The sequence below is a fragment of the Haplochromis burtoni genome, unplaced genomic scaffold (assembly GCF_018398535.1).
Source record: "Haplochromis burtoni strain Fernald_Lab_line unplaced genomic scaffold, NCSU_Asbu1 Contig_805, whole genome shotgun sequence".
Classification (NCBI taxonomy): domain Eukaryota; kingdom Metazoa; phylum Chordata; class Actinopteri; order Cichliformes; family Cichlidae; genus Haplochromis; species Haplochromis burtoni.
Window position 1 is genome coordinate 78,059 of NW_024583166.1, and position 12,788 is coordinate 90,846.

The following is a 12,788-nucleotide window of genomic DNA, read 5'->3' on the forward strand; positions in this document are numbered from 1 at the left end:
TCATGATGAATAAGTCTCTAGAATTAGCGGGGTTTGTGGAAACACAGACCCAACAGTGATGACACGCTCGCCATTTATTTAAGATTTAAAATGACATTAAAAGATTGTATGACTTAATTTTCTTCTTGTTGTGTTTCCAGGTGAACCTGGACGACCTTTTCTCTCCGCTTCAGTTCCGATCAGTCCGTCGGTCGGGTCTCACGCTGCTGCGAGCTGACGACGAGCCAGAGACTGCCCAACAACAGCATCCGCCGCGCATCGCACAGCTGCGGCCAATGGAAATCAGCGCTTTCCGCGTACAAATGGACTGAAATGCTGACGCTGCTGCAGCCACTGAGCAGAGATTGGTACTCATGGTTCTCACAATCAGAGAGCAGACAAACAGGGACTGAAAAAAGTCACATTTAAGGTGAAAAGAAGCAGAAAATTAAAAGATTTAACAGAGAATTTTTTTTTAAATTTTTTTTTTTTATCTCAGATGATTGTCAGACTCTGAGAGAAAATCCTTCAGGGACCAAAACAAAACAGGAAACAAATAGTAAGAAAGGATTCTTTCAAAATAAAAGCCATGATGTTTTCTAATTTTAGTCCAATCAAAGGTCACATTATTTATTCAAATGAAGAAACACTGAAACTGTGACCGGTTGGTTTGTCCGTTCGGTGTCCAATGAGCGTGTGCGAGAGTGTTTCTATGGTGATGGTCTGTTACTGCTGTTTTACCTGTGAGAGTGGAAGTGTGTGTAATTTTGTCTCATTGCTCTGCTTCTAAATGCACATATTGATTTTTTTTTTTTTTTTAATGATTTAGTTTGTTGTCGCTGTGAAAAGAGTAGTTGCAGGGAATTCTGGGAAAGCTTTTTTTAATGTAGAGATTGTCTTGGGTGAAAGAAAAAAACAAACGATTTGTTAAAATGCTTTTACTGCTGGATAAATTTGTGTTAATATAAATAAAAAAAGTTTTTTTATATTTCTGAATAATTTTTTACAATAAGGTTCAGAGTTCCCTGTTTAAGGACTCAGTGATGCTTTGTGTTTGAAGGCTTCAGTCTGGTCACACGGGTTCATTTTTAAGGTGGTAATTGTAATTAAATATCTTTAAAAATAGTTTCAAACCTTCAAAATTAAAAATAACAAAATTCAGGGTGGAAACAAAAAGTTGCATTTTCTTAAACGACTCGTTCCTTTTTTCTGCTTATCTCTTCCTGTGCCCGCCTCTCTGGTTTGAGGGGCCACAAATACAGATACACAAGAACTGAACTAAAAACAGGTCTAATGGAGCGATGAGTCCAAATTTGAAAGTTTTGGTTCAAATTATTGTCAGCATGTACAAGAGAAGTCCAACAGTGAGTGTCTAGCCCTCTGTAAAACACAGTGGTGGCTCAGTCATGGTTTGTGTCTGCGTTTGAGCCCGTGGTGGGAGATCTTTGGTAAAATTGGTGGATTAATGAACACAGATTTTGATTCACCATGTTAAACCATCTGGAAAGAATCTGATTGGCAGACGCTTCATGTTTCAGTGTCACAGCGACCCTAAAACACACCGACAGTGCAGTAAAAGCAAATCTGAACAGAAAAAACACACAGTGGAACACAATCGGTCAAGAATCGGCCTCCCAGAGCTGCTTCATTAAACACATTTGGCAGTTTATCTGGATACAGATTAAGACCAGTTAATATTAGTCTGAAAATCTGGGAAAAAACGGCTCAAAAACTAAGTATGAAAATAACAGGTTGGCTATGGTTTATTTATTTATATATGGCAGATCTGTGTGAGCTCTTTAGATAACTGTAAATTGTAAGCTTGGATCTTCTTAACTTGACTTAAAATAATAATATTTCTTCATTACATAACAACTAAAAATCAGAAAAAAGGTACAAACAAGGAAGACAACATGAAACATTAGAAAGCAATTTCAGGTTAATCCACCCCCATACATGCCAACCCTCCCGATTTTTTCAGGAGAATCCTGAATTTCAGTGTCCCTTCCGAAAATCTCCCAGAGTCACCATTCTCCCGAATTTCTCCTGATTTTCCACCCGGACAGCAAAATTGAAAAACCATGTCTCAGATTAGCCCAGCCACTTCCAGTTTCCAACAATGGCTACTACTACTGCAGCTACTTAGTTTTAATATTACTCTTATTACTCTTTCTGGGTCGCAAAATAAACTTTTAACATATTTTCGTGCAAGAATGTAGCTGTGTAAACTTCAAATATAATCGGTTTATCAAGACCACATATTTTCAAAAGTGCTCTGACGGCGAGAACAGCGGACTCCCGGCACAATGTTTTCAACCCCCCCGCGCGGTCTTTCTCGCTACTCAGGTTAAACATGATATATAACCCACATAGCAAAATTGGTATGGCCCGGATCTGGCCCACACAATGTTGCTTACACATGGCCCACATACCGCAAAGAATGATGGCCCTTTGGTGGTTCAGATCTGGTTTGCCAGAGTTGGCCCACACATGGGCCAGCACAAGGCCAGTTGCAGACACACTGGTGGTCCTGTGCTGAGCCACGTGTGGATTACCTGGCAAACCTGATCTGGGCCACCAAAGGGCTGTCATTCTTTGCGGTATGTGGGCCATGTCTAAGTTGTGTGCAGCCATGGGCCAGTTGCAAACACACTGCTGGCCCTGTGCTGGCTCAGAACAGTTTCAGCTCTGGCCCCAGATGTCAGCCTAATGTGTACCTTCATCAAACAATGTAATAAAAATTTGCTGGAACATGATAGTGCAAAAGAAACATGATGAAACTCTGTTCAGACAGTGAATAGACTGATTCTTATATAGCACTTTTCTACTCTCCCGGATTACTCAAAGTGCTCTCTACAACATGCTATGTTCACCCACTGTCTTTAAACTGAGTGCCTCCTAATACACGTTCACACTTTTGACATGCAGACTGGAGGAGCCAGGGATTGAATCACTAACCTTCTGTTCAATAGGTGACCTGCTCTACCTCCTGAGCTACAGCCACCCAGTGGTAAACATCAGTAAACCCTCACTAGGTTTTGGATAAAGTGTACACTCACAAACCTGTCAAACCTGCATTTGAAACGTTGGCCACCATAGCAGTATAGTATTGCAACATGGCATTTGGGTCTTCTAACTAAAATAGGAAAATAGGAACATAAATAGTGCCATCATTGCCAGACCTGGCCCACATCTGGTTGACATACACCCTGCCATGACAGGCATCAGGCAACAGGTCTGGCCCGGATCCGACATCAAGTGATGTTTTCTATGAGCCTGGGCCACATAAACCAAAAACCAATCGAGCCAGATATGGCATGCCATCACATAAACAGTGCTATCATTGCCAGGCCTGGCTCATATCTGCATGACATGCCACTTACCATGCCAGAAGTCAGCCAGCAGTGCCAGCTGAATAAACGTCAAACAGAAAACTGATTAAACAAAAGTGTGAGATGGTCGAGAATTTACTCCAATGCTGTGTTATATATTAGCGAGAGAGGAGCAGATGGCTGAGTTTATTAAACTGCACCGAGACAGCTGATGACGAAAATCTGGCTAGACCGTCCCATTTCACAGCCTCACACTTCCGCCCTTCTCGGTCTTCAAAGGACCTGGCCCATGTAGACTGCAAAGGCCCGGTCCTCCGATGGATACAGCCTATGAATTGGGACAAAGCTAGGATTTAATGACTTGACTATCATAAGACTCCTTACTGATTAATTATTTGAATAAATAAATCTCTGATTTGATATATTTCAGTTGGTGTTTACTGAAAATATTGCTTCATGTTTATGAGAGCAAGGAATAATTTTGGGAGTTATGGTGACTTTTACAAAAAGGCAAGTGGAAACATAAAAGCATCTTCCTCCACTGCTTAACAACAAAGACTGGATCACATTAAAATTTTTAAATGTAATAAATGAAATCTAATCAATTGCTATACAATATTTAGATTTAACATTAAATGTCATATTTAGATTTAACAGTTCACACTGTTAAGACTTTTAAATGTAGCAGAATTAATATTTTGATCAGTCTCACTTTGCTATGCTTTATGGCTGATAAATAGAAGCTGCCATCTGAACATCTCTCTCTCTCTTTTGCTCTCCTGTTGCTGACTCTGCATCCGGGTTTCTGCTCACCTGACTCTCATACCTGTCGCAGGTAGGAGTCTTGTTTATGCCCCGTCCCCTCGGCCTGATCAGGTTGTTCCTGATTTGTATTTATGTTGGATTCTTACTTTCCTGGAGGCTGTCCCTCTGAGGTTTGTTGGTATGTCATTTATTACTTTGTGCTGAAAGCTGAATTCTTTCCCTCAGGTGTAAACAGGTGTTCTGATTGTAGGCTGTAGCTGGGGAAGTCTGGCACTGGCTGCTTCTTCCTACGACCAAGCGACGCTGCTTCATCAATGAGAAACTTTAACTTGGATTTATTTATGTTATCATCGCTCCCAGGTAGGCTAAATGCGCTGTGTGCGGGGTGGTAGCCGCTTCGTACCTTAAACACACGTTTAAGGTACGAAGAGGCTGTTGTCATGCCTACGTGCTACTTCTCTCTGCGCCATCCACACAGAGGGATTCCGACGCCTTTTCTTTCTGAGCGATCCTTTTCCCACTGAGAAACTGGAGCGTCAACATCACATAGCGCTGCTTCAGCAGCTTCCAGCTGCTCTCTGTGCGACGTTCACGAGCCACACGCTGATGTTCCTTGTGGGCTATGTCAGCGTTATGTATATCGCTATTCCTGGTGCCTTTAGGTGCAAATTCAGCAAACCATTCTCCCGAAGACATATGGTTGTTTAAAAGGCTGCTTTGGTTCATTTTCCTTAGTTGGAATAAACATATCTGTAATCACTTTGATGTAGCTACTTAAAACAGCTCAAAGCACATCTGTTTAGACAGGCATTTAGGTAATATTGATGTGTAGTAAACTGTTTTATTGGATATGCTATTATTCCCATGTGAAGCACTTTGAAATAACTTCCTGTTTTAAAAAGTGCTACATAAATACATTTTACTTACTTACTTACTAGTGTTTTATGTGAGTTAGTGCTAAAATCATAGCACTGAACATGCAGTATAATGTTTCTCCAGACCCTTCCACGTCTGTTACATGTGAACCTGTTCTCATCTGTAAAATTCTGGAATTATGTGGCAAATGCCAACCAGGCTCCACGGTGCTGGAGTGTGAGTTTAATGGATGTTCAGCCTCAGGCCGCCCTCATGAAGTCTGGTTGTGATTGTTTGGTCAGAGGTCATCATCAGTTTTGCTCCCTTTAAAAGGTGTTTGCTGTTGCGTTTAATAACTTCTAACAATTCTCTATAGAAGTCGATATTCCTTAACAAGCTGGTTTTGTTTTGAAAGTGTAAGACTCACCTGAGAGGTGTTATATGTGTTGAGACGAGACGCGTAAGTGACTGAATAAAAATATTGGTGGCGGCCAGTTGTACACCTCAGCCTCCTAGGAGATGCACCTATGGTATCAATTAAAAAAGCATATATAGCCGTATTCTCAAATGATTGCATTTACAAGTTTAAAAAAAATTGACCTCTGACCTTCAACCTTGAGGACAAGGTTACTTACATTCAAACTCTGAGATTTTTTAATAGTCACACCTATGGTATCAATTTGAAAAAGCTACATCGCTTCATCCTCGAGTTATCGCATTCACACACTCGGGTGTCAATGTTTCCCACCTGGCAGGGTTGTGATAACACTCCATCAAAGGCTTCAGCTTTCTGAAGACTCAGTGTTCCTCAGGCACAGCTTCTACAGCCAAACAGGTAAGAATCAGCACACAATATCAAACTAACAGCTGACAGCAGGTTGGAGACAAAGGGCTGGTTGGCAGACAGTACATAAACTGTGGAACTGAAACCAAATGTTACCCAAAAGGTAAATCTGTGTTTCTCTGCAGGAGTTTGGCAGTAAATCATATGGCCAACACTCATAAACATCAGTTTGAGAACTGATACTGACGCTGTTATTGTGATACCTGTGGGTGTGAATGATTTTCTGTTTCTGTTTTACAACAAAGGGAGGGAGAGGAGTCTTCCAGTACCGATGTTTTTTGTTTCATAGAGATGTTATAAAGTGGGTGATCAGGCTTGTTCAGGGTGGCTTCAAAGGTCTGTAGTGTGCATCTTTCCATCTCCACTTCACCTTAGTTATTAGGACAACAGGATCATTAAAAAAGATGAAGTTTCTGAGCAGTTATGAATGTGATTCTTGGTCTAATGGTGAAGAAATTAATGTCTTTTACAGTGTTAGTCAGTAGTTGGTTCATCCACTGCCTTTTCCCTTTTCTGTTGTGTCATTGCAGCTGCAACCTTAAGTCTAGTTTCAAAACATATTTATATTGTCTGGAATGTTTCCCTTTGCAAAACTCTATTAAAAGTTGCAGTACTGCCTCAGGGTTGTACATCTCCACCAACTGGTTCAACTGCAGTTTACATCCGTCTGTCAGACTGCCTGCAATAAGTACAGTAACGAGTCTGCAGGAATTTAACAGGTGGGTCCCAAAGATTATAGTATCCATTCGGTTTTCAGGTCAAATATATATTATAGTCACAGTTTAACTTGGAGCTGGACATTAAGCTGGACATACAGCTTAATGTTTGCATCAGCTTAATGATTGTGACAGCAAAGAAAGTGATGCTAAAAGTTTCTGGGTGTTGGCTCAGGAATGTTGAGTTGAATGCAGCTTCTAGAGGTTTGCCCTACTTTCATAATCACAAACTGTCATTTTCAGTGTTGATGTATAACCGAAGAATGCTCTTTGGTGTTGTCATTACATCTTAAACTATTGCCACTGGGTTGTTGGGTTTCTCAGAGTAATGTTGTAGACCAGCGGTCCCCAACCCCCGGGCCTCGGACCGGTACCGGTCCGTGAGTCGTTTGGTACCGGGCCGCGAGAGTAAAGGCTCCGGTGTGAAATGTATGGTTTTCAGGGTTTTTAATCGGTTGTCAGCGTTATTATGTTATCGTTTTTATCATTAACTCGGTTTTCCTGGGTCTTTTCACGTGTGTTATGAATAAATCTTCTTTTTTTCGGTACCGGTACTAGTTTTATTTTTTTGTATTCATCCGCGACACCTTAAAGGCCGGTCCGTGAAAATATTGTCGGGCATAAACTGGTCCGTGGCGCAAAAAAGGTTGGAGACCGCTGTTGTAGACTCTTTACCAGTGTTGAGTGTAACCCATTACCTCACCTGCATCAACCCTTATCCACAGTTAACCTGTCAGACGTGAAGCTGTTCACCAGACTGGGCAGAGAAAAACTTGTCAGTACATCCAGTTTCGAGGAAACTGCAGAAAATGGCCTTGGCTCCAAAAACAGCAGAAGGCACAGACATGCAATGCTTATCTATAGTAATGGAAAAACTTATTAAAGATGCAGATTCATTCTTCCAACAATTTAAAAGTCATCAATCAAGGATGAGAGAGATTGTAGAAAAGCTTAAGGGGATTTCTGAAGAAGTACATTCAACCCCTGAAGAAGATGAAAAGTTAAGAAATTGTATCATCCAATCAGCTAACAAGACTCAGAGCCTGGTTGATGAGTGTGCTGTAATGAAGACTGACCTCAGAGAGGTAAATAAAAGCAGAGTTTCCCATCACACAGTAATCACTAGTAATCTCTAATCACAGTGTAATCACACTGTGTTCACATTTTTTTAATTGATGAGTTCCATCAAGAGGAAGACCAAAATGTTGGACACTTAAGAAACAAAAGACACACTACAAGTAACACAACAAGAGAAATATGACAAAGATGTAAAACTGAACACTAGATTCTGTGAATACAGACAACATGATGACTGACAGAGGGAAAACTCACAGACCAAACCTCCTCTAGACTCTTTTCATTAAGGAAACTTAATTTTCTTCCTGTGATAATTCACAAGGTGAAGCGCTGCGTTGCTTGTCCTGCTTCCTTGCATCTCTTCTCTCTCTACCTTACAGCCTCACTGGGAAAATCTAAGATGTGTGGAAGATACATAAATTAAATTCTGTGCTATATCAAAGTAATGACAACAGCAACATTAACATTTACACAGACATCTATGAGGCTGACATGTTTTATAAAATGATCACCATAAGTCTTAATATTTCTGCTTCTAAATAAGCTAGAAAATTAATTTTAACTAGTAAATCTACACATTTAAAGGCCAAGTAATTCAGTTTTGCCAAATAAAATTAACCTAAAGAGACTATGATGCACTGACTGTACAGCACAATGTGAAAGAGAAGATGAGAGTATGATTAAGAAACCTCAGTCCATGTGTCATAATCATAATGTGCGTGCATCACTGCTAGAAAACTGTCATCATTTTGCACTAGAGCAAAATATTAATAACAACTATTTTCACGCCCCATCTCAACAAAACAATAAGAGAGGTGTAACTTTATTTAGATAATAACTCATTCACATTGAATTCTTTAGTAGTTTTTCTTGTAAAAATAAAAGAAAAACTTTAATTTTCGAACAACTGTTTTCGTCACTATACTGCTACATCAGTCTTCCCTTTTCTTTTTTTTAAAAACCAGTGACAAATTAAATAGACTGGGTCCTTTATCAGAAATGCAACAATAAAGTTCAGTCTTATAAAAAAGAGCAAATCCAGAAACTTGTGAAGAAAGAAAAATTGGAAAAATTGTTTAGTGAGAGTTTAAAACGTTTCACTCTTAGTGGCTGCAGTGAGCCTGTTTTTCACTGCGCAGCTTTTCAAAATGTTTTTGAGGCTTAATACTGCTGCTCTCAAGTCATGTTCAATATTCAGCCTCAGTCACTGATTTTGTTTGCTACAAGGAAGATTTTTGTCTCTGCCTTTAAACGGAAGATTTAAATCATATAGCTTTCCAAATATATCGCTAAGATAGGTGTAACGCTAAGTTATTTAAGGACTAGTTTATGTCAATGGATGAGTTTACTGACTGACGCGCAGAAGAAATAGTTCTTTATGGAGCCTAGATGGTGTGAATGATGAGACCAAAGACTGCAATTGTTATATTAAAGTCTGTATTTCAGGTGTTAGCATAAGCACATAATAATCTTTCATTGCAGGTGCAACTGTAATCATGTTATACACATATTGCATAATTAAAGGGTTGAAGCTCGGTTAAGTTAATTAATGGTTTGAAGCTACGGGCAGGGCTATTGAGCAGGTGGCACTGAACCAGAATTTGTTTGTAAAAATGCTGCAACTTCAGTGGTGTGGAACTGGTTTAGCTTTCGTCCGTCAGATACACAACAAAGCACTATTTTTGGTAGCGCATGCTAGCGGGCCGTCGTTATTACCGTGTTGTTTGGAAAATACGGCACACTTAAAATCAATCCTTTGATTTTTCTGAAAATCGACAGTGCCCCTTATAATCCCGTGTGCCTTATGTATGAATTCTGGTTGTGTTTACTGACCTCGAAACGATTTTATGTCGTACACGGCGCTCGAAAATCTGTCAAATGTTTTAGTACGACTTTGCTAAGCTACGAAGCCGCACCGCTTGATGGATTGTCGGAGCATTACGGCTATCGTAGGCAGGAGCCTCGCGGAGTGATACGTACTGTGCTTCAACATAATATTACCGTATTGTGTGTGTATAACCTCTTTTTAAGTTTTGTGGATATTATACATGGTTATGCTGAGGATATGTCGGCCATTTCCACTGGAAATGCCTTTTGGTTAAACTGTCAGCAAGGAATTTGCACTGTTACATTTTTATATAACTTTAATGCACATAAAAAACAGCTGCTTGTTTAAGTGAAAATACATTGATGGGTTTTTTTGCACTAATTGGGTTGTAAATATTATATTCACATGTTATCGATTACGCAATGATGTTGTTTATATATTGCTCTCTTTTTTCTTGTTTTCTCTTTTTTCTTTCTCAACAGGTGATCCAGGTGATTAATATATTTGCTGTGTATTATTTGTTTTGGTTTGGTTTTGTTTTTTGCCCTTTTTATGCACTTCCTCTTCCATCAGGTTTCCTTCATTTCCTCTCTTCTCCTCGTCTTGCTCTGTATTTCTTTCTCCTCTCCCTCCCGGACCTCTGGTATGGCCTCTCTTTGCTCCCTTCCCGGGGCATCAGGCCTACTCGCCCCGCAAAGGGCACAGGCCACCCCCCAACAGACTGGCCACCCCAGGTGCCACCCCAAAGGCAAAACAATAAAATTCAATCAAATATCAAATGTACGATTATGTTTTCACGGTGAAGCTCAGATATCCGAGTGTAAGTGAATGCAGCATCGGCTTCTGCGCTATGTGCATCACGTTAGCAAAGGTAGGAGAGCCAAGCACGAAAGACGGCACTGCAGGAAACAATTTTTCGGTGAAAGAAAATGAGGACAGAATAAATGTCCCGGTAAGTAATATTAAGTTTGTTGAGTTTAGTAAACTTCGGTGAAATTAGAATACCAAGGAAAAAATAACACTTAAAGAATTATTGCAGCCGTGGAATATTTCAGACAGTATGCTACTGAGGGCAGCTAACATAAGAGTTATGAGTTATATAATCTAAGTCGTAACATTGCTGTATGGAGCTGCAGATTTGGTTGCAGGTTAACATAGCTGGACTGGCCATCGGGCATACCGGGCATATGCCCGGTGACTTATTTTTTTTTGTAATGGCATGAACAATGAGAGGTGGTGGATTGGCCAGATGCATGGCATCGATGTGTAAAAATAACTCAGTTGTTTGGTGGTGGCTATGGCGGGGCTTCCACAGAGGCCAGCAGGTGGATGAGGGAAGGGGAGGCAGGAGGAGAGCCCCGAGGCAGCCACCAGTCCGAGTGTCAGGTGAACTGAACTTCAGGTAAGAAGTTATGACCTGCAGTCTATCTGGGTCAGATATAAACCAAGTTTAGGTGGAGTTTATTTTCGTTGTGCTGACTTTTTACCGTCAGTTGCAATAACTCATACTGCGTTCTAGCCAGCTTGACGGAGTTTTTATACAGCTGGGTGGGTGCTATGATGTTACTGATAGTGAACTTTATTTTATTCATAAGGTTAGTTAGTAGAGTTGCCAACGGCTCCTTAAAAAAATGGAATGGTCCCTCATTCAGAGAAAATATTACACGTTTCGTATTGAGCTGAGAAGAGACGCAGTTTGTCCCGGACTTTCGCTATAATGAAAAAAAGACACAAAGCTGGAGTTATTCTGTCGTTACGCTGCACAGCTGCCTCTTCTTCTCTCATTCTCTCCCCCCCTCTCCTGTTGCTACTTCAATCATGAAACTGATCAATGATCAGCTGATCGTCTCTCTTGTTTGTTTATCGCCCACTTTGCGCCAGAAAGAGGAAACCAGCGGATGTCGCGCTAAACAACAGCAGCACGTTTAAGCTTGATCAGCTGTTGTTAGAATTTATTTAATATTAATTTCTAGTATCAGCTGATGTTTGCTGGAGCCACAGCTGTAAAGCTGCTGGTCATGATATGGTTTGGTTATGTGGTGAGAGGGAAACATGAAGATGAAACCAGGAGATGTCCTTACTGAATCATCAGAGCTGAACAGGTGATGGAGAAACAGGTTTACCTTTTAGGTGACATGAATGAGTTGAAGGGAAGTTATGAACTGTTTCTGAGAGACAAATAACACCAGGATCCTTTTTTATGTAGCTGACAGCTGGTAACTGTGCAGGGGCGGTCTAGGAAAGTTTTGCCAGGGGGCCAGGTAGGGCATTAACAGGGAAAGGGGGGCACAAAGAAATACTTTTCTTTCTTATTCTCATTTAAAATATCTAGCTTTTATTAAATAATTATCTAAATCTTACAACCAAAGTTTTTATCTGACGTAAAATGTATAGAAATCATACATATACCAACAAGACTGTACATCACTGTCACAACAGCATTTGTTTTCATTCAAAGTCTTTATGGCTTTAATACCTGGTGGGCCGGTCTCTAGTCAAAATGCCCGATTTTCTGTCCCAGTCCAGCCCTGCAGGTTAATACTGGCAGTGTCACCATGCCAGCTGACTGTATTTCATCATCAGCCAGTGTTGTTCTTTATCAATATTACCAAAGTTTACCATAAGGCAGCATAGAAAGTATTTACTTGCTTTCAGGTTTTATTCAAATGTTAGTCTTTTCAGTTGTTTCCCCACTTTTTTCCTGTTTCAAAATCAAACACCAGTTTGTGAGAAGATTATCTTCTTTTTTTAACAGGCAGATAAAGTTTTACATTGGAATTGGCTAATTTGTCAATTGTTTGTTACAAATGTTCGTATTTTAATATTCAAAAATGTCAGTAAAAATACTATGCAAATATTGCTGTCCTTGAATGCTGAGTAAACACTGACAAAGCACTGATTGTATCTCTTGTACTTTATCAACGCAGTATCTAAAAACTTTGCACCGTAGTGGTTAAAATCTCATTCTAATAAGAGTTAAAAGCGCATTCGGTTATTAGGTTTATAGGGTTATTGAATTATGGTTAACGGTTGGTAGAATTTTTTTAAACATTATCTGCCAATTACATCTGCCACCCTTCTCCAAATCTGTGCCCCTACCTGGCCCCCCCAACAAAAATTTTCTAGACACGCCACTGGTAGGGGCTCAGAATTTTGCACAACAGTGGACTCATGAACAATCCACTCTATTTGGAGAGAATCTTCAGCAGGAAGATGCTTTCCAAAATCTGCATCAGTAAACAGCAAAGCACTAACGGCATCATACAAAGTCACATACGAAATTGCCCAGAGCAAGAAACCTCACAGGATAGCAGAGAAGCTCATACAGAAACTTTAGATATGGTGTCATCGATGCTCAATGAGACAATTCAGATGTTTTTGGAAGCGGAGCT

At 40.2% G+C, this 12,788-nt stretch overlaps 1 protein-coding gene and 1 long non-coding RNA gene across 18 annotated transcripts in view; both read left to right on the forward strand.

Annotated features, from left to right (window-relative positions):
• The window catches only part of LOC102311069 (alpha-mannosidase 2), a 16,713-nt gene extending 15,746 nt beyond the window's left edge, over positions 1–967 (forward strand). For all 5 annotated transcript variants that reach the window (XM_042215721.1, XM_042215719.1, XM_042215720.1 and 2 more), the window contains one exon: positions 141–967. In XM_042215721.1, coding sequence (XP_042071655.1) covers positions 141–311 — 171 coding nt within the window. In that variant the 3' untranslated portion in view covers positions 312–967. The remainder of the gene's footprint in view (positions 1–140) is intronic.
• A 3,148-nt stretch (positions 968–4,115) lies between these two features.
• The window catches only part of LOC102310854, a 37,395-nt gene continuing 28,722 nt past the window's right edge, over positions 4,116–12,788 (forward strand). Inside the window, exons 1-4 of one of the 13 annotated variants that reach the window (XR_006053312.1) lie at positions 4,116–4,246; positions 4,327–4,436; positions 5,687–5,766; positions 6,381–6,494. This is a non-coding gene — a long non-coding RNA (uncharacterized LOC102310854). The other 12 variants (XR_006053309.1, XR_006053313.1, XR_006053316.1 and 9 more) reach the window with 12 other exon arrangements.